Below are 23248 nucleotides of genomic sequence, written 5' to 3' on the forward strand. Positions count from 1 at the left end.
TTTCCACCACACGTGCTACAACTAAGAATAGGCGTACCAATAATACTTTTAAGAAATATCAACCCACCAAAGCTTTGCAATGGCACGCGACTTGCCGTAAAAAAAACAATGGAAAACCTAATAGAGGCCACAATCTTGACAGGGCCTTTTGAAGGTGAGGCTGTTCTTATTCCTCGCATTCTCATGATTCCAACGGATCTGCCTTTTCAATTTAAAAGATTGCAATTCCCAATTCGATTAGCATTTGCAATCACCATTAACAAAGCTCAAGATCAATCATTAGAAAAATGTGGTATAGATCTTAATACTGATTGTTTTTCCCATGGACAATTGTACGTTGCATGTTCGAGGGTCAGTAAACCTGACAATCTATTTATATGCAGCGACAATTGGACAGCGAAGAATGTTGTATATTCGCAAGTTTTACGCAGTTAATTTGTATTGTATCTATCTATCTATCTATCTATATAAAAACGAGTTGTGTGTATGCATGTTTGTTTGTTTGTAAAAAGAGTGTTTGCATATGAAGTCATTATTAGTGCATACGGCTTTGTATATGCACAGACAATGGGAAAGCCAAGAATGTTGTATATTCGCAATTTTTACGTATTTTAACTCCTGCAGACGAAATGAATGCTTGCCTGAAAAATTCTAATTTATGGGCACACGTAAAAATATTAAAATTAACTACAAATATGCGTGTCCGATTGCAAAACGATGACTCTGGTCAAACATTTTCAGATCAATTGCTGGCAATTGAAACGGAAAGCTCCCAGTAGTGGGAAAGCCAAAAATGTTGTATATTCGCAATTTTTACGTAGTTTGAAACACATATATAAATCTATCTATATTCACAGGTGGGACACAGGGACACAACTACAATGGCACGTAACTAATATGGCGCGTAACCACTTACGCGCGCGGGGGGGCTTGGGGGGCGCGAAGCGCCCCACCAACTAGGTGTTGGGGTGGCGCGAAGCGCCACCCCAACAGCTAGTTTTTACATAGATATCTATATATATAAGATATATATATATATATATATATATATATATATATATATATATATATATATATATATATATATATATATATATATATATATATATATATATATATATATATGAATATATATATATATATATACTATATATATAAAAATAAGTTGTAAGTATTTTTGTTTTGAGGGTTTGCATATGACGTCTGAAAAATAAAGAAGAAAAAGAAAACTGAAAAAAGAAGAAAAAATAAAAAACTAAAAAAAACTATAAAGGAAAAAACTAAAAAAAGAAAAAAACTAAAAATAAAAAAAATAAAAAAAGGAAAAAACCTAAAACGAAAAAACCTAAAAAAAATAAAAAAAAAGTAAAAACTAAAAAGAAAAAAAGCTAAAAAAACTAAAAAAGCTAAAAAAAATAAAAAAATAAAAAAATAAAAATTAAAAATTAAAAAGAAGAATAAACATATATATATATAAATAAAAAAAAAATAAAAAAAAAGAAAAAACTAAATAAAGAAACAACCTAAAAAGAAAAAAAGTTGCTGCTGAAAGAGAAAGTAAAATAAGAAGGCGTGTTGAGGAATCACAAGAGCAACGTGAAAACAGGCTTGCGGCTTTAAGAGATAATGCCAAAAGAAAGCGTGTCGAGGAATCACAAGAGCAACATGAAAATTAACGCCTGGTATTCAGGTACAGCCCAGTCGATGCTTATAGCTTGAGTCAATGTGTTCAAATCGGGACTATGTCTAAAATTTGTCCCTATTGGAAGGCCTTGAAATTTAATGGTGAAACAATGGGAATTGCACCTCAGGAAAAGTTAAACTTCCTCAACTGGCTGCACCACCAGAGCCATTGAAGACTTTGCTTACTGGAACTATGTCAGAATCTAAGCGTTTTTTATCAAACATCAGAAAATATAACTCATGTTTCCAAATGACGTCGTTTGGTGCCCAAATTGAAAATCAAGATCAATTTATACCTACTTTTAAAATAAAAGGGCAAATTTGTCATAGAGCAGGGTCCCTTCTACCATTCTCAGGTGAGAATCACAAATTTTTACAACTGTACTTCGTCAGTGATAGCAATTCTGAATTGATTGCACGTTGTGAAATGTCTCCCAACGTAGAAAGGACTTTCAACGTCGAACATATCGAAATCCTGAATTCGAACTTTATATATATATATATATATATATATATATATATATATATATATATATATATATATATATATATATATATATATATATATATATATAGATAAGTTGTATGTATGCATGTTTGTTTGTTTGTAAAAGGGGCGTTTGCATATTACATCATTATAAGTATATAAGGCTTTTTATATGCACAGACAATGGGATAGCCAAGAATGTTGTATATTTGCAAGGTTTACGCAGTTAAAAACATATATCTATCTATCTATATTCATAGGTGGGACACAGGGACACAACTACAATGGCGCGTAACGACTTACGGGCGGGGGGGGGGTGAGTTGTTGCGAAGTGCCCTCACCCTGGTATTTTTAATATATTTGGGTAACGAATAAATAAATGTTCAAAAGGGAATAAGTTCATTTATTAGACAGTGAAAACAGATACAGAAGTTTGGATATTTCCACCATAGAAACAAAGATCGTCATTAGCAGATATAAACATTTCAGCACTTTTGCTGATAACGACCGCTATATATGTGGTCGAAATATTCAGACTTTTGTATCTGTTTTCAATTATAATAAATGAACTTGTACCATTTGACCGTTTATTTGTTTGTCATATAAAGGCACTGTGGTGATGGAAAAAGAAAACCTAATTTAAAGTATAAAGTTGAAAAAATCCTTGGGGCAATATTGAGATTTTGTAATGGAAAATGATAGAAAGGACTACTTTGATTTTGTACGTCAAATAGGGGCTCAAAACCTTCTAGATAGGGTTTTAGACCTTTAAAACATGATTGGCAATCCTAAAACTCCTCTTTTTCGGGATTTTGGTCCTTTTTTTTTCCAAAATTGACATTTTGCGCCTCAAAATGGTAGAAAACACCATTCTGCAATGTTTTTTTACTTAGATGAGATGGGCTAAAAATCTCTTATTTAGAGTTATAGAATATGAAGAGTAAATTGGTTATGTTAGAATTTCTAATCTCCAGGAATTGCTGTTTGGCGGTAAAAATAAATACAAAACACCCCATTACTGTTGCATAATCTATTTTTTTGAAAAGAGGGAATTAGATATTATGATTTTCCTCAAATTGGCCCTCCCCCAACAATCTTAAACGAATGTTCTAACTTAATCACCCCTGGGCAAAAAACATATCATGCCAGTGCTTCCCATGCAAAAAGTGATTTTACTGGTTACTCAATATGGGGACTCCAATTTCCCTGCTCATGGTTTTTGACCATATGACTCTAATGGTGTGCTTTTTGTGGCAACCCGGCTCCGTCTTCATGAGGGTTTGAGGGTCTTTATAAAAATTCCCGTAAGTTTGTTTTATAACAAAGTCTATACATAAAGATTAGAAATAAAAATCCTTCTTGAAACAGCATATAAATACAAAATTCTTCTTTTATCTGTTCTCTGCGCTATTATAATATGAAAATTTATCCACAAGTTTATCTAACACCTTCAGTAACATCCTACGATTTGAAAAACAGTTTTACTGATACCCAATCTCAAAAAGATCTAAGGAATTATCTAACGACTTCCAAGAGGGAAACGCCGTGATTTTCCACATTATTTACCCACAAGTCTATTATTTATCCTTAGATAGAGGAAAAGTGGAAAAGAGGATCTTTTCCGCTTTATCAACAGGAAAAGAGAAAGAACATCCTAAGAAATGAAAAACAGCTCCACTGAAAGCTCTATTGAATCTTAAAAGCCATCTACCGACTTCTTACCCGAAAAACGCCGAGATTTCGCAGATTGTTTAGACGAAACGTAAAAACACTGCAAATCACCGTTAATCCTTATTGAAAAAAGAACGAACTCGTTTGTAAGCAAGAGTTTGGAAATAGATCGTTTTGTGTCAACATCTTAAAGCTTGGTCAGCAAAATGGCCGCACGAGCTGTTGATAATGCTTATGAAGGTAGGTTTAATACATTACTTCAAAAATTTATATCTGAAGTGTTAAGGTATTTTGTGAAAAGAAAGTTGGCAACATTAATCAAAATATCAGAGGACTAATCTTTGATAGGACATAGACAGTTTGGATTTTGCTAGCCTAGTTAGGGTATGCTAACTATTTTCCACATTTCTTTTAATATTTCAAATGAAAGAAAACTACCTATATATCCTAGCCTTTTTAAGGGTAAATGTTTACTTTTGTTCCAAGTGTTCTAAAGTGCATATTACTGTATAGGCTATAGCAAGATTCTAATGATTGCATATCGTTTCTTTGTTACTATTAGAGAAGTGCATCCATTTTTTAGCTTTCTAAAATCCCCCTCCAACAAGACTAAAAATGCCCAAAGTGGGCTACAGAGCTAAACATTACCTAAAATTACAGAAAATTACCTATAGAGCAAATGGTCAATGTTGGTATTACCAGAACGATTTTTTTGGGTCATGAAACTATTGTTAATAGATGCATTTTGACTTTTTGAACATCTTTTCTCTCTTGCAAAACTACCACAAACTGACTGTTATGGAGTTATTCTGGCCAAAAAATTCTTGTATTTAGCCCATACATATAGAATTGTAATCATTTCTGTTTTTGTTGATTGGAAATTTGGAATTGCTAACATTTTAAGACTAAAAATTACTCTGTGGCTTTTATAGATGATTTTTTGTTAGGTTAGGTTTTTTGTTAGGTAGTTTTGCAAGAGAGGAAGATGTTCAAAAAGTCAAAATGCATCTATTAACAATAATTTCATGACTAGTAATAGTTTCATGGCAGCAGCATAAGGTCTATATTTGGTAAATTTATACCAAACCACATAACTGGCTTTTGTATAAAGTGAATACACCACTTAATGCCTTTTTACCAAATTCAAGGGTGTTTTGCTGAAAGCTCAGGATGCCCACACAAAGACCAGTTTCAAACCAAAACCTAGATCCCTCCCCTACATGACAAAAGACATCAAAAGAGAAATAAACAGGAAAAAGAGGTCATGGAAAAAGTTCAGGCAGTCAGGAGACCTGCAGCAACACACAAAATTCACCAAGGCACAAAACAAGCTGAGAAACCTCACCAGAAAACTCTACAAAAATCTGGAGTCCAATCTTGCCAAAGAAAGTAAGACAAATCCTAAAAAATTCTGGAATTATGTCTCTAGCAAGAACCACTCCCGTCAAACTATCTCCAGACTGGTGAAACCCTGTGGCACTACTGTAACCAACATAACTGATGTAGCAAATGAACTAAATAGGCACTTTGCTTCAGTTTTCACTTGTGAACCGGAAGGCCCCCTGCCAAACTGCCCGGGCTATGAAGCCCCCACAACAATGGAGCAAGTCAGCATCAACCCCTCCAACATCCTCAAACGGCTTCAAAATCTTGACACAAATAAATTGGCTGGACCAGATCACTTACACCCAAGACTGCTGAAGGAACTGGCAACCATCATCGCAGGACCACTGTCTGACCTATTCCAAAAGTCTATTAATGCCAAATCTGTCCCATCTGATTGGAAAACTGCTTTTGTGACCCCAATATTCAAAAAAGGCAGCAGACTTAAAGCAGAAAACTACAGACCTATAAGTCTCACATCAGTAGTCGCAAAAATCCTTGAAAGAGTGGTCAATGATGCAATACTGGAACATCTGAAAGTCAACAATATCCTATCCCCTAATCAGCATGGGTTTCAACCAGGAAAGTCAGTTGAAACAAACTTACTGGAAACATATGACATCATTATAGATTTGCTTGACAAAGGATTGCCAGTGGACCTAGTTTTACTAGACTTTGCTAAGGCCTTTGATAAAGTCCCACACAAAAGGCTAAGAGAAAAGCTTACTGCTGCCCAGTTACACCCCAACCTGGTTGATTGGCTTATGGACTTCCTGTCAGGACAAACCCAGAGAGTCAGGCTATTTGGTGCTGGAGGTGAAAAGGTCTTTTCCAAGCCCTGTGATGTCATCAGTGGAGTACTGCAGGGAACTGTTCTTGGTCCTACACTGTTCAACATCTACATCAATGATATATTCAGCGAGGTGGAAAACAACTTGTCTCTCTATGCTGACAACTCAAAGCTATTTGGAGCAGTGAATGTAAAATCCCTGCAAACAGATGTCCAGAAAATCCAGCTGTGGGCAGACAAATGGCTCTTATCGTTCAATATAAGCAAGTGCAGCACGCTACACTTTGGATCCTCAAACCCATGCGCCCAATACCATATACATGAACATGCCTCCAACTCCAATTCACCCATCAAGACCAGCACAGAGGAACGCGACCTTGGGGTCATCGTTGACAGCCTTCTCAAGTTCCATGCCAACACCATCAAGAGTGTGTCCCAGGCCAACACAAACTTAGGTCTGATCAAAAGAACAGTTACCAGCAGATCCCCACTAGTTTTCCTGAAACTTTACAAGGCACTAGTCAGACCCGTTTTGGATTTTGGCATGTGCGCTGCCTTCCCAACATACAAAGGAGATGCCAGGCTAATTGAGGGAGTCCAGAGGAGAGCAACCAAGGCCATCACAAACCTTGGAGACAAACCTTATCAAGATCGTTTACGGGCTCTCAACCTCCCTACCCTTGTGTACAGGCGCAACCGTAGCAACATGATGATGACCCGCAAATTGCTGAACTCATCATATGCCAAGATCCTGCCCATCCACCCAGGCCCCCCACAGTGCACCAGAGGACACTCAAAGAAGCTGTTCAAGCAGTCAGTCAGAACCAGGGCCAGAAAAAGTTTCTTCACCAACAGAGTCGTCAACCCCTGGAATGAACTGTGCGAAGCAACAGTCTCAGCCCCCACCCCCAAAGCATTCAAGAAGGCACTGGACAAAGAGTGGGCCAGGAAAGACTGGAAGTATGAGTGGGACATTCCGTCCTGCTCATACCTGCTATGAGACATCACCGATTCAACTCAGGAGCATTCAACAGATCTTAATTTGCTCCAAAGTGCAAATTAAGGTAATTAAGGTAATTTTATGCTCTTTACAAATATTATAATTGCTTCTACCTCAAATTCTGATTTAAGTGCTTCTTGAGCTCTTAAAACTGACAAATTTTCAAAAAATTATGATAGTTCATATAACCAACTTACCAATGAAGCAAACATACCACTTGATGCCTCTTTTTATGTTCTTTATGTATATAATAATCAGTTTTACCACAAATTCAAATTTAAGCACTTTTTAAGCTCTTAAAAATGAAAAATTTGCAATTAAAGTACAAGTTATATTTTGGTTCTGACAAAATAATACTATGTTTTCTCTGTACTGTTTTCAACAGAACAATAATACATTTTCTCAGTGCTAAAATTATTTATAATAAGGTAGGTTAGGAAATCTGAATTTGAGGTAGAAGCAATTATTATATTCATAAAGAGCATAAAAAAGGGCATTAAATGGTATATTCACTTTATACAAAAGCCTGTTATACAGTTTGCTATAATTTTACCCTATATTTATTCAAGCTCTAAAAAAAAATAAAAAAACTATGTGATGATCAGAATCTTTCTATATGCAGTAATATGCCCTCTAAAGCACTTAGAATGAAAGTAAACATTTACCCTTTTAAGCATAATTATTTTGTTTCACAATAGCCTAATTTCCTTAGATTAAATGTTTCCTTGATAGTCTATCTAGAATTTGGATAGGCTACTTTGTTTTGTCAAAACAAAGTAGTCAGACAAAACAGTTTTTTTTGTCAAAAAAATCAAAAAATCTTGGTGTTATAAAAGTGAAACCTTGAAAAAGATATTTTGCTCAAGTGAAGTAGGCCTACAACAAAACTGTTTTCAGCTTCATAACTTTGTATTCAATTCCGATTTATGATGTTATGCTGATCTGCAATATACACTTTCTAATTTTAGAAAAAAAACTCATTGTTAAGACTTAGAATTCTACTCAAATAACAGGAATTACATTTTCAGAGCTAAAACCAAAGAAAAGGGAAGTGATAACTGAAAAATAAAGTAAAATATTGTTTTGTCAATATTTCAATATGTATTGGCATGTTGGTAAAACTTTAGTTTCATCACATGCTGTCTAAACTGGAAACTATGCTGCAAAGCAGTATAGTTTCCATAGTATAGCACTTAGGAATACTAGCTCTAGAAGTATATCCATTTCTGGCTGATCCTCCTCCTCCATAGAGCAAACTAAAAATGTATTAAGTGGGCAGGGTTTTGAAGCAAAGGGAAAAGTTGGGGTTGTACAATATGAATAAAATTTTATTTTAAATGCTAATTCCAGTCATCCCTGGTAATTTCTGTACAGAAAGGAGTCAAAAGATAGTTCAAGCTCCTGTCAATTAATGCTAATATCCAAGATGGTTGACTTTTACTTTTGAGTTTAAATTAGCCAACTGGTTCTGAACAATTGCAATAATAGCTTTTGTGACATTGGCCTGTGTTGAAATTTGAACTGGCCAATCAGAGTGATTAGTTAAATATTATGAAAGGTAGGCAGTGCACTGTCCAATTTTACTTACAGGTAACATTACCTATAGAGCAAAGTGTATTTGTCCATGAACCCTGCAGGCAGTTGGGCAAGGTCTGATTGGTTAAGCCTTGTTTGTTATGGTCATAATCTTTCATCATTGCATCCCTTTTTTCTGCAGAAATTTCAGTTAGTCAAGGGCAAGCTTTTGAGATGTTAAACATTTTAAGGGAGGACATTTTAGTTTTTTGTGAGTTTTTTTATTTCAATTTTTTTGGAATTGCTGCATATAGCTAGATCCTGATGGTTGTATTTGTTTTTATGTCATTATTCATTCATATTGCCCAACCCCAACACTTTCCATGGCTTCAAAACCCTGCCCACTTTATGCATCTTTAGTTTTGTTGAATGGGGATTTTAGAAAGCTAAAATATGGATGTGCTTCTGTAATAATGACAATGAAACAATATGCAATCATGGGAATTTTGCTATCTGCAGTAATATGAATTGTTGACAGCTTGTGATGAAAATAGAGTCTTGCCAACATGTCAAGTAGACAAATTTCTAAGACTTGGAATTCAGAAGAGGGTTAACATAGAAACTTGGCAATACCTTCCCAGAGTATTTTTTTGGCCCTAAGTTCATTACTGAAAGTTTGATTTTTCTAACCTATCTCCTTTCCATGATACTGAAAAGTTTATGGAATGACTTCAAGGCCTAAAATACTTTCTACAAATTTGTTATCAAACAACTATCTCTATCCTTATTGCATTTCTAGAGCTTAGAAAATTGCATGTGTATAGGCCTATACCCACCCATGTTGTGACAAAATAAAAGTGGGGGTTGCCAGCCACCATGCAAAATGTAGGGTTGCAAAGTAGCAATGCTACTTAAGAGTTTTCAAATTTTTTGGTAGATTTTGCCTGAAAATGCCATTTTCAAACTGTTCATGGTAATGAACTGTAGTAAGGAGCAACCCTGCTCAATAGTAAACAAAACTAAAAAACGGAATTTTGATGCTAAAGGATATATTAAAAGCATTGGATTTTTATGCTGATTTTAAATATATAAGTTTCATCAAATTTAGTCTTAGTCATCAAAAGTTACAAGCCTGAGAAAATTTGCCTTATTTTGGAAAATAGGGGGAACACCCCCTAAAAGTCATAGAATCTTAACGAAAATCACACCGTCGCATTCAGCATATCAGAGAACCCTATAAATAAATGTTCAAGCTCCTATCTACACAAATGTGGAATTTTGTATTTTTTGCCAGAAGACAGATCATGGGTGTGTGTTTATTTGTTTTGTTTTTTTCTTTTTCCCAGGGTCATTGTGTCGACCAAGTGGTCCTAGATTCTCGCAAGAGGGCTCGTTCTAATGGAAATGAAAAGTTCTAGTGCCCTTTTTAAGTGACCAAAAAATTGGAGGGCACCTAAGCCCCTTTCCATGCTCATTTTTTCCCAACGTCAACAGATCAAAATTTTGAGATAGCCATTTTGTTCCACATAGTCAAAAACCATAAAACTATGTATTTGGGGATGACTTACTCCCCCACAGTCCCTGGGGGAGGAGCTGCAAGGTACAAACTTTGACCATTGTAAACATACAGTAATAGTTATTGTTAAGAGTACATGCATTTTCAGGGGGATTTTTTTTGGTTTGGGGGGTCGGGCTGAGGGGAGGGGGCTATGTGGGAGGATCTTTCCTTGGAGAAATACGTCATGGCAGAAGAGAAATTCACTGAAAAGGGCGCAGGATTTTCTAGCATTACTATAAAAAAAAACAATGAAAAAATAAACATGAAAAAGTTTTTCAATTGAAAGTAAGCAGTAACATTAAAACTTAAAACAAACAAATATTATTACACATATGAGGGGTTCTAAAAATACTTTAGCATAAAGAGTGAGGTATTTAGGAGGAGATAAATATCTTGCTCTTTATGCTAAAGTATTTTTAGTAATTTCAGCTATTTATTTTATGGCCTTTCTGATTCAAGGATCATTCTTAAAGAATTGGGTATGAAACTTAAGATTTAGTGTAAAGAGCGAGGTATTGACGAGGGGACAAACCCCTTCATATACATAATACAAATATAAGAAAAATAAAAGTTTGTTATGTAAGTTAATTCTTTAGTTACGTATATTTTTTACTAACAAAAACGTTTGTTAAAAATTAAAAGTTCTAGTTGCCTTTTTAAGTAGCCAAAAAATAGGAGGGCAACTAGGCCTCCTTCCCCACCTCTTATTTCCCAAAATTGTCTGATCAAAACTAAGAGCAAGTCATTTAGCCAAAAAAAGAATTAATATGCAAATTTCATTTTAATAATTTATGTGCAGAGAGCCAAAATCAAACATGCATTAATTCAAAAACGTTCAGAAATTAAATAAATAAAAACTAGTTTTTTAACTGAAGTAAGGAGCGACATTGAAACCTAAAACGAACAGACATTACTTTGTATATAAAATGAGTTGTCCCCTCAGCAATCCCTTGCTCTTTATGCTAAAGTTTGACTCTTTGCCACAATTCTACTATTTAAAACAATTAAAGGCTTTAGCGTAAAGAGCAAGGGATTGCAGAGGGGATAAATCATTTCATATACAAAGTAATTTCTGTTTGTTTTAATTTTCATTGTCGCTCCTTACTTTTTTTATTTAATTATATATAAAAATGATTTTTGCTCAAAGAAAAGCTATCAAAACACAAGTTGTGGTCTGCTATGCAAAAAGTGGGGTAGAAAAGTAGCAATGCTACTTGATAGATTTCATGACCTTGTAAAATTTATTGGCAAATTTTGTTTGAAAATACCAGTGCTTCCACTATCCTGCAAATTTTGGGGGATTTCCCCAAAAATCTGTCTTCTCAAAGAAGAACAGGTTCCCCTAAAACCCGCCTTTCATTACGGTTGCCACCCCTAGTGATTTATCAGTTGTGACAGACAATCCACCCCTAGTATCACTTTCACTTAACTTGACATAATGTTTTAACTACTTTCCTAAGTTTTTGTCTTAATTATTTACAACACATCAAAACCAGACATATATCATGGTCCTATGCTAGTAAAAGCACAATGCTTATATGACAATGCCATTTCATCAAATATTTTCTTGTGACTTGTAAAGAATTTCACTTGAATATGTTTTCATTCAGTGTAATTCCAAGCATCAATACAAAGAGCTTTAGTTTAGACAGCCTGTGAGTTTAAATTTTGTTTTCTTTTACTATTCTGTTCAATTTTCAAATGTCTGAAAATATAAGAGAGTTAAATTGAAAAAGTATTCTAAAATGAAAAAGGGAAAGCATGGTACCTATGCAGAGAGGGGGGAGGGGATTCTGTGATAAATTTGGAGATATTTTCATTATCAAGCTATAAATTAGATGAACATAACACTTCAGACCGTTTTTTTACGCTCTTTTAAAATATAACCATTGTTTTACACAGAAACTACCTTTTTCTCTTATTTTCTGCAATTTAGTTTGAGTCTTATTTTTTTACTCTTAAGTCTTGGGAATAATATATTAATCTTAAATACATAATAATTGAATGTGTGATAGATTAAAAGGTACTTATGTGTTATACTGCCAACACTTGTGTTTATGCTGTTTGAAACTCAAGAACAAACTGGTTTTATCTATCTGTATTAAGAAACAGTTAGCTTACACTTAGGATAAAACAAGTGGTGGGTGACAGAATGCATTGGAAGTATGTAATTTTGGCTGTATATTCGCATGTTAATTAGGGGAGGGGGCAGATTAGTTTTAAGTCAGGTTACTCCCGCCCTCTAATGTGCAAATATATAGCCAAATTTTTTCCTAAGTATCTTATTTTCATTTTGTTTTGGTATTTTTTATTAGGATTAACATAACTTCACTTCTTGAGTGTTGGCAGTATAATACATAAGTACCAAATAATGGAGTTAATCCTTTTGACAAGAATCTTCACATTTAATAATTTGTTGAATTTTGCTTTATGTGGTATGTCAAAATTAAGTACTTTTCTTTTTTCCTTGAGAATTTCATTTTGCAAACAACCTTTTATGCTCAAATGTATTCCCCTCCTCTTTCCCCCTCACCATTGCTATTCAAGTGCTCTCCCCCCTGCAGTATTTTTGGAGGGTGTCCATGCTTGATTGAGTGGTTCAACTGCAGTCTTGTATCTTTTTATGGTCTAGGAAAGTACCTCTGCAACTTCTAATGCTTGAGCAGTTATTAAACAATATAATTAAAGACAGTTGTGGTAGAATTAGAATTCTCATTCAAAACTTTTCCTAAATATAATCTTCTTACTGTAAGAGTGCAGTCCCTTCCCTCTGCCTCTCTTAAATGAGACAAAATTAAGCTAAAGATTATATTAAAATTCAGGGAATTGTTGATTAACATGGAAGTAACCCCAAAACATGATTCATTAGAAATTATATATTATAGGCAAAAGTAAAATTTGTCTTCTTGTAAAGTTTTATGTTATTTTCAGACTTGCTTTTTCAAGTAAGTTACTTCACTTTTACTTTTATGTCTTACTCTGCTACCTGATATATGTGTTTGGAAATTGATCATACAGTTTTTGGGAATAAACTGTGAGTAAACTTGACCCATCAGGACTAAAACTTTAAAAAAGAGCTGTTTTTGTTCTTGAGATTCCTTTTATTACCAGGTGATGTCTATCTTGGGAAATATCTCTTCTCTTCTGCTAGAAAAGATGTATCTCTTCTCATATGGCTGATTTTTAGAACTTTTTCAAATGAAAAGGTCATTGAGTTTCAATGTTGCTCCATAAAACTTTACTTTAAAGGTGTTGTTATTCTTTGTCCTTGTGAACAAGCTTTTACTTACTCTACTACTGAAAGTGAATATTTGTCCTAATCTAGCACAAATAACCAAATTCTGTCAAAACTTTGTTTTTTTGTTTGAAAGAGTCCTAAAAAAGCTGGTAGTTATCAAGGTGTAATGGGAAAGCTGGGACATGGAAGATTAGTAGCCCAAAACAGCCACGCTACAATTTAACAGTATTTCTCTGTTTGTTTTTGGGATTAGTTTTGGGGCAAAACTAATAACACAGCTTCATAATGCATGTAACTGCCATTCTTCCAATCAATACCATTCTCCTAGAAAATCAAATGATGCTTTTACAGTTGTAGTTTAGTGATCAATGAGCATCAGGCATGCAGTTGGGTATGCATTATCTTTATAAAACAGATAGCATTGGAGTGTACAACTCCATCAATAGCATAGATCAAATTAATCAAAGGCATTCATAATATAAGTACATCACAGTTCTTCACATTTAATAACAATAACAGGATCTGTTATCACCCACATTTGTTTAGGAGCATTATTGCCTATGTTGTAACTCAGCCAAAATTGGCTGAGTACCCTTCACTTTCAAAAAGGAAAATAGGTCAACATTCATTTTTACAGCAGGGTATGGAAGCCATGGAATGAACTTCCGCCTAAAACATTTCTAACAGATAATATAAACATATTCAAAACAAAACTAGCAGCAACACATTTTCACAGTAAATCATTTTTAAGTCATTTATAGTATTATTTGTCAGTGTTTGTTGTAGTTGTTATTTTTCATAGATTTGTATGTGTGTATTATATTGTCAGCATTGTCATAATTTCTTTTTATTTTGTTTAGCATGACAAGCTTGAAAGCTTACTATATTTGGTATTGATAATAACAATAATATAGTAACAGCAGTAAACTATATACAGTATACTTCAGACTTTAAATACTATAGTCCACTAGCAGTATTAGAGTAAATATGGTACAGTAATCTTGGTAAAATGGTACATATAGAATTATGGAGTATGATATTTATGGCTAATATATTACTTGCAACTGAATTAGATTACATTTTTGATTGTGATTCTGAAAATTTTTGTTATTTCTAACTGCAAGCTATACTAAGCTAAATTTGTTACTTTTCTGCAGATTTGATGTATAAAAATACTTTTTGTTCAAAGCATAGCTATCAAAATATAAGTTGTGCTGCTGAAGTGTTGGCAGCTTTTGGAAACCTGCTACTGGCAGCTCTGAAACTTTTTGCACATTGGGTTGCCAGTCTCTCTTTTCTTGACGCTCTTTTTTGAAAAAGCAGTTCTAAATTTTTTAGTAGAGTTTTGAGTTATTTGAATAGTTATTTTTTCCCCTAAATTTAATAAACAGATTTATGAACCCTTAAAACCTCATAAATAAGGACTGAGTAGAGGTACAAGGCTCCAACACTTTCCTTTTGCCTCATTTGAGTAGTAAGTCTATTTCTCATGGTTTCTCTTTTATAACACAAAGCAGTAAAAGGTCACTAGATATGTTCTTAGAAGGCAAAAGGGGTAGAGGTGTATACTTCAAAACATCTACCCTGGGGAATTGTTAGGTTCTAGATCCATTTCTGGGAGTTTCATTCATCTAACTCTACTTCTTTTTGAGATAAAAAAAAAATATCCTAATCTAGAATTTTTCTCAAAGCAGTTAAATAAAGAAGAATGATGCATCACACAATCCAAACAACAAAAAACAAATTGTTGGGGCTATATAGGCAATATATTATATTGGACCATCAAGGTGGGGGCGGTGTTTGCATTGTCAGACACTGACCAATATATTTGAAAAGAACACCAACGTCTATCCAGAGAGCAGATAATGTCTTATTTATACCTGTAAGGAGTTAGTCTAGCATAACTATCTTGATATCTCTGTAGTTTGCTGCTCAGTTGAAGTCAAAAGAACTAGATCTTTTCATATCCAATTGAATGAGCCCCCTCCAAGATTAGTGCAACCACCCCATCCACAAAAGCCTATTTGGTGAAAACTGGCAATTTTCTTAAGTTCCAGCCCTTGTCCTGGTGCTAATGGGCATTTGTCAACTCCCTGAGTTCTAGTTATTTGTTTTTTGGACTATCTTGGATAAAATGGCTATTTCAAATTTTGACCAGATGCGCGTGGGGGAAAAGGGCATGAGGGGAGGGGACTGTTTACCCTCTTATCACTTTTGACTCTAAAAAAGAGAACTAGAACTTTCAATTTCCAATCAAATGAGTCCTCTCCAATAAGAACCTTATATGCCAAGAATTGACAACTGACATAATTTATAGCGCTTATCCCAAGGACTGGGTCATTGTCAAATCTTTAACCATAGCTATATGACATTTGGACTATTTTGAAGAAAATGACTATCTACAAATTTTGATCAAAAGTATTTGGGGGGAAGAGGGTATGGGGGTAGGCTGATTCCTCTCCAATCACTCTCTACTCTTAACAAGAGCTAAGAGCTCATGTGGCACTTGTGACAAGGCCAGAAGAGCTAAGAGCCAAGAGCTCATATGGTATGAGCTCTAACAAAATTCTAAGAATCAATAGATTGATTTAAAAGGAAAAGCAGAAGCTTAATGCCGGTCGGGAGTCATGATGTCCTTCTAAATATTAAAATTCATTAAGATCTGATCACCCACTCGTAAGTTATAAATACCTCTTTTTTCCAATGTTTCCTCTCCCTTTAGCCCCCCAGATGGTTGAATCTGGGAAAACGACTTTATCAAGTCGATTTGTGCAGCTCCCTGACACGCCTACCAATTTTCACTGTCCTAGCACATCCAGAAGCATCAAACTCGCCAAAGTACTGAACCCTTCCCCCCAACTCCCCCAAAGAGAGCGAATCCAGTACGATTACGTCAATCACGTATCTATGACATTTGCTTATTCTATCCACCAAACTTCATCCCCATTCCTCCACTCTAAGCGTTTTCCAAGATTTCCGATTTCCCCCTCCAACTCCCTCCAACGTCACAGATCTGGTCGGGATTTGAAATAACGGCTCTGAGACATGAATCCCTTCTAAGTATAAAATTTCATTAAGATCCGGTCACCCGTTCTTAAGTTAAAAATACCTCAATTTTCTAATTTTTCCAAATTAACACCCCCAGCTCCTCCAAAGAGAACGGATCCGTTCCAATTATGTCTATCACGTATCTAGAACTTGTGCATATTGTTTCCATCAAGTTTCATCCCGATCTCTCCACTAAGTGTTTTCCAAGATTTCTGTTTCCCTCCTCCAACCCCCTATGTCCCTGGATCCAAGTCGAGTCGAAAAGGGAGCATCTGAGACATAAGATCCGATTACCTATTTTCTAAGATAAAAATACCCCAATTTTCACGTTTTCCAAGAATTCCGGTTTTCCCCTCCAACTCCCCCAATGTCACAGGTTCTGATGGGAATTTAAAATAAGAGCTTTAAAGCACAATAGACTTGTTTTTATTCTTCCCATCCAGTTTCATCCTGATCTCTTCGCTTTAATTATTTTCTAAGATTTTCGGTCCCCTCCCCCAACTGCCCCCCACTGACGCTGGATCCGGTTGAGATTTAAAATAAGAGATCTGAGTTACGAGCTCCTTCTAAATATGAAGTTTCATGAAGATCCGATCACTCTTTCGTAAGTTAAAAATATGTAATTTTTTTCTAATTTTTGAGAAATATATCTCCCCCCCCCCAAATTCCCCCAAATAGAGTGGATCTGTGTCTCTGTGAGTGGATAGAGTGGATCCAATTATGTCAATCACGTATCTAAGACTTATGCTTATTTTTCCCACCAAGTTTCATCCCGATCCCTCCACTCTAAGCATTTTTCATGATTTTAGGTTTTCCCCCAAACTCCCCCCAATGTCACCAGATCCGGTCGGGATTTAAAATAAGAGCTTTGAGACACGATATCCTTCTAAGTATCAAATTTCATTGAGATCCGATCTCCCGGTCATAAGTTAAAAATACCTCATGTTTTCAAATTTTTCAGAATTAACCCCCCCCCCCAAACACCCCAAAGAGAGTGGATCTGTTCCGATTATGTCAATCATGTATCTGGGACGTGTGCTTATTTTTCCCACCAAGTTTCATCCGGATCCCTCCACTCTAAGTGTTTTCCAAGATTTTTTGTTTCCCCCCCAATGTCACCAGATCCGGTCGGGATTTAATATAAGAGCTCTGAGACACGATATCCTTCCAAACATCAAATTTCATTAAGATCTGATGAACCGTTCGTAAGTTAAAAATACTTCATTTTTTCTATTTTTTCCAAATTAACCGGCCCCCACTCCCCCCAGATATTCAAATCGGAAAAACTATTATTTCTAATTTAATCTGGTCTGGTCCCTGATACGCCTGCCAAATTTCATTGTCCTAGCTTACCTGGATGTGCCTAAAGTAGCAAAACCAGGACCGACAGACCGACATAATTTGTGATTGCTATATGTCACTTGGTTAATACCAAGTGCCATAAAAAGGGAACTATAATTTATGATTTGAAATCAAATGAGCCTTTTCTGAAGCCTATATGACTACCCCTTTCATAAAAACCTTATATGTTAACAATGGACAGATTGAATAACTTATAGACTTTGCCCCCAGGTTCTTTGGGTTGTGTCAACACCAGAGGCATTGTTATATAATTTTTGGACTACTTTGACACCTCTTCCATAAAAACCTTATCTACCCAAGGGGTATAACTTCCAACCCTTGTCCCCAGGCTAGTTGCCCTCTGATCACTTTTTGGCCTTAATAAGGGAACCAGAACTTTTAATTTCCATTAAATTCCAAATGAACCCCCTTCAAAATTTATACAGTCATCCCTTTCATAAAACCTTATATGACCCAAAGTTACAACTTACAACACTTGCTACCAGGCTCCAGGAGGTTGTGTCAACCCTGAATGCATCGTTAATGAAATTTGAAAAAAATAACTTTCAAAATTTTTATCAGATAGATTTGGAGAAAGAGGGCGTGTTGGGGGGCTATATACCCTCTGATCACTTTTGACTTTCAAAAAGGGATTTAGAACTTTCAATTTCCAATCAGGTGAGCCTTCCCTAAAGTTTATATGACCACCCCTTCAAAAAAACCTTTGTGCATCAAGGGCATAACTTACAACCCTTGCCCCAAGGCCCTATGGGCTGTGTTAACACTGGAGGAATTGATGATTGATCTTGTCATTATTTTGAGCAAAGTGACTCTCTTTAAATTTTGATCAGGAATAAATAGAGTCACTGGCCCTCTGGTTTCTTTTGACTCTTATAAAGAGAACTGGAAGTTTTAATCTGAGCCTTACACAACCACACCTTCCATAAAAACCTTTTATGTACCCTAAGCATAACTTATAACCCTATCCATTATGCTTTGGGGGGCTGTGTCTTGCCCTGAGACTTTGTTTTATAATATTTGGATTACATTGAACATAATGGCTTTCTTAAAATTTTGATCAGATGAATCTTGGGAGTAAGAGGGCTTGGAAGGGATAGTTGCCCTCCAATCACTTTGGACTCTTAAAAAGGGAACTAGAACTTTCCATTTTCAATCAAATGTGCCTCCTCCAAAGTTTATGCAACAACCCCTTCCATGAAGTCCTATATGTCCTTGTGCTTAACTTACAACCCTTGTCCCAGGGCTCTGACGGGTTGTGTCAACCTCAGGGGCATTGTTACTTTATCTTTGGACTATTTTGAACAAAATAGCTGTATCAAAATATGTATTGGATGCATTTCCATCTGGAGGGGGGGGGTGTGGGGACGGTTAAATCGGAAAAATTAGAAAAATGAGGTATTTTTAACTTATGAACTGGTGATCGAATCTTAATGAAATTTGATTTTCGGAAGGATATCATGTCTCAGAGCTCTTATTTTAAATCCCGACCGGATCTGGTGACATTGGAGGGATTGGGGGGGGGGCTAAAGTATTGGAAAACGCTTAGAGTAGAGGGATCGGGATGAAACTTGGTGGGAAAAATAAGCACAAGTCCGAGATACGTGATTAATATAATCGGAACGGATCCGCTCTCTTTGGGGGGGGGGGGGGGTTAATTCTGAAAAATTAGAAAAAGTGAGTTATTTTTAACTTACGAATGAGTTATCGGATCTTTACGAAATTTAATGTTTGGAAGGATATCGTGTCTCAGAGCTCTTATTTGAAATCCCGACCGGATCCGTTGACATTGGGGGGAGTTGGGGGGGGGGCTAAAATCTTGGAAAAGGCTTGGAGTGGAGGGATCTAGATGAAAATTGGTGGGAAAAATAATCACAAATCCTAGATACGTGATTGACGTAACTGGAACGGATCCGCTCCCTTTGGGGGAATTGGGGGGAGGATTAATTCTAAAAATTAGAAAAATGAGGCATTTTTAACTTACGAAGGAGTGATCGGATCTTAATGAAATTTGATGTTTGGAAGGATATCATGTCTCAGAGCTCTTATTTTAAATTTCAACTGGATCCAGTGACATTAGGGGGAGGGAACCTAAAATCTTGGAAAACGCTCAGAGTGGAGGGATCGGGATGAAACTTGGTGGGAAAAATAAGCACAAGTCCTAGATGCGTGATTGACATAACCGGAACGGATCTGCTCTCTTTGGGGGAGTTGGGGGGGGGGGGGGTAATTCTAAAAAAATTAGAAAAAATGCGAAATTTTTAACTTACGAAGGAGTGATCGGATCCGAATGAAATTTCATATTCAGAAGGACCTCGTAACTCAGATCTCTTGTTTTAAATCTCGACCGGATCCAGTGTCATTGGAAGGGGGAGGTGGAAATCTTGGAAAACGCTTAAAGCGCATAGATCAGGATGAAACTTGGTGGGAAGAATAAACACAAGTCCAAGATACCTGACTGACATAACCGGACCGAGTCTGCTCTCTTTGGTGGAGTTGGGGGGGGGGATAATTTGGAAAAATTAGAAAAATGAGGTATTTGTAACTTAACTCTCATTTTAAATCCCGACCAGATCCGGCGACGTTGGGGGGAGTCAGAGGGGGAACTTGGAATTCTTGGAAAACGTGAAAATCGAGGTATCTTACGAATGGGTAATGGGATCTTAATGAAACTTGATAGATAGAAGAATCTTGTCTCAGAGCTCTTATTTCAAATCCTGACCAGATCTGTTGACAGAGGGGGATTTGTAGGGGGAACTGGAAATCATGGAAAACGCTTATAAATGTCGTAGATACGTGATTGACATAACCGGACTGGATCCGCTCTCTTTGGGGGAGTTAGGGGGTGGGGGTGTAATTCTGTAATTCGAGCTCATACCATATGAGCTCTTGGCTCTTCCGAACTCGTCACAAGTGCCATATAAGCTCTTAGCTCTTGTTTAAAATAAGGGGAGGGTAGAGGCATTCCAGCTTCAATATTAGGATTCACAAGTCCCTTATACAGAAGATTGATGAATTAAGAGGAATGAATGGAAAGAGTGCACTTCATCAGCCCCATGATTGAATTAGTACCAGCAGCAGACTTCTTAGCATGAGTGCTGAATTTTAATTCATTATCAATAGTGATTCCATGATCTTGCTCAGTATTTACACTGGAAAGTGTGTGAACTGGGAAAAGATATGAGCAACAAGGGTTCATTTTGACAAAGTGAATTATTTTGCATAACTGGACTTCATCCGCTCTCTTTGGGGGAGTTGGGGGGGGGGGTGTAATTTTGTAATTCGAAAAAATAAAAAAAAGGTATTTTTTACTTACGAACGAGTGATCGGATCTTATTGAAATTTAAAAGGACCTCGAGTCTCAGAAATCATTCTTTAAATCCCGGCCGGATCTGGTGACATTGGGGGAGTTGAAGGGGGAAACTGGAAATCTTGGAAAATGCATAGAGTGGAGAGATCGAGATAAAACTTGGTGGGAAGAATAAACACAATTACTAGATACGTGATTGAAATAACTGGACCAGATCTGGTTTCTTTGGGGGAGTTTGGGGGGGGGGGGGGTCCAGGGTTTTGGCGAGTTCGGTGCTTCTGGACGTGCTAGGACGATGAAAATTGGTAGGTGTGTCAGGGACCTGCAAAAATTGACTTGATATTGTCGTTTTTTTCGATTCGACCACCTGGGAAGGGGGCTGGGGGGAGGTGAAATCGTGAACATTGAGGCATTTATATCTTACGAATGGGTAATCCGAACTTAATGAAACTTGATACACAGAAAGATCTAATGTCTCAGATGCTTCATTTTCAATTTGAATCTGGTCCGGGACATAGGAGGGTGGAGGGGAAAACAGAAATATTAGAAAACGCTTAGAGTAGAGAGATGGGGATGAAACTTGATGAAAAGAAGAACAAGTTCTAGATACGTGGATGACATAAATAGACCGGATCCACTCTCTTTGGGGGAATGAGTAGGGTTTCTAGTGCTTTGGCGAGTTCAAGAATAAGCACAAGTTAAATTTGATTCTTTTGATGCATCTATTAATACCAAAATTCCGTTTTTTAGAGTTTCGGTTACAATTGAGCCGGGTCGCTCTTTATCAGGAACTGTTTGATTTTTATTTAATAATGAACCAAAGATATTGTTTTTTTTTTCGGCTTGTGGTTGTTATTAAATAAAAACAAAATAAGTTTTTTTCCAATTGAAAGTACGGCACAACATTAAAACTTAAAACGAACAGAAATTATTACGGATATGAGGGGGCTGTCCCTTTCTCATTGCCCCACTCTTTACGATAATGTTTGATTTTTTTTTCTAATTATTTATGAATGACTATTGACACAAAGGACTGTTTAATTGGAATAATAAGCTGTTTACAAATTCAACAATATTTTAGCGTAAAGAGCGGGGTACTGAGGAGGGTCAACTTCCTCATATACGTAATAACAACCAAAAGAAAAATCTGAGAAAATTGCGGTTCAAACAGTTCGTGATAACGAACTGTCAGTAAGGAGCTACCCGGCTCAATAATAACCGAAACTTAAAAAAAAAAACAGTTAAAAAAATAAATTTGATACCAATAGATATATTAAAAGAAGCGTCTCCTTATGCTGATTTCAAATATATAAATTTCATCAAGTTTTGTCTTACTTGTCAAAGGTTACGAGCCTGAGGAAATTTTCCTGATTTTCGAAGAAAGGGGAAAACACTCCCTAAAAGTCCAGTGATCTTGTTAAAGAAAAATTGCGCATGTGTTTCTCTTTCTCCAGGGGTGATTGTATCAACATAGTGGTCCTAGAATATCACAAGATGGCTCATTCAAACGGAAATTAAAAGTTCTAGTGCCTTCTTAAGGGACCAACAAAACTGGAGGGCATCTAGGCTACCTCCCCCACCACTTTTTTCCCCAAAATTGTCCAATCAAGTTTTTGATATAGTCATTTTCTTCATCATTGTTTAAAGGCCCAATAAGTATGCCTTTGGGTATAACATGACCCTTCCTCACAGCCCCAGTGGAAAAATCTTTAAGTTATGAAATTTGCCCATTTTTTACGCATAGTATTTGTTATTAGGATCCATGCATACATTTTCAGGTGGGGGATGGTAAATATTCTGCTGGGGATTTTTTCCATGAGGAGGGAAGTTTCCAGAGAATAAACTTGTCAGGGGAAATTATTCAGTGCGAAATTTGCCTGAATTCCTATACAAAATTCTTTTTATGCGTCGTGTTTTCGCTTTTCTGTCTCAATTTTGCGCGCGGAATGGTTAAGAGTAATTGTTCATGGTAAATTTTCACCGGGAATGACTTGTCTAGAGGATATTTCCATGGTGAGGGGTTTTTATCCGTGGAGGTAAGATCATATTTTCTGGCATTATTTAAAAACGATCAGAAATGAAATAAAAACTAGTTTTTTTTCTACTGAAAGTAAGGAGCGACAATAAAACTTAAAATGAACAGAAATTATTTCGTATATTAAAGGGGCTCCCTCGTCTTCAATGTCTCGCTCTTTACGCTAAAGTT

General features: G+C 36.1%; 1 protein-coding gene across 1 annotated transcript in view; it reads left to right on the forward strand.

The window, feature by feature from the left end:
- Window positions 1–3940: 3940 nt before the first annotated feature.
- Window positions 3941–23248, forward strand: part of LOC136030060 (chromodomain-helicase-DNA-binding protein Mi-2 homolog) — a 149621-nt gene continuing 130313 nt past the window's right edge. The window contains exon 1 of the mRNA XM_065708687.1: window positions 3941–4081. Within this exon, the coding sequence (XP_065564759.1) occupies window positions 4048–4081 (34 nt within the window). The 5' untranslated portion in view covers window positions 3941–4047. The remainder of the gene's footprint in view (window positions 4082–23248) is intronic.

Source organism: Artemia franciscana, chromosome 8 (assembly GCF_032884065.1).
Source record: "Artemia franciscana chromosome 8, ASM3288406v1, whole genome shotgun sequence".
NCBI classification, from domain to species: Eukaryota; Metazoa; Arthropoda; class Branchiopoda; order Anostraca; family Artemiidae; genus Artemia; species Artemia franciscana.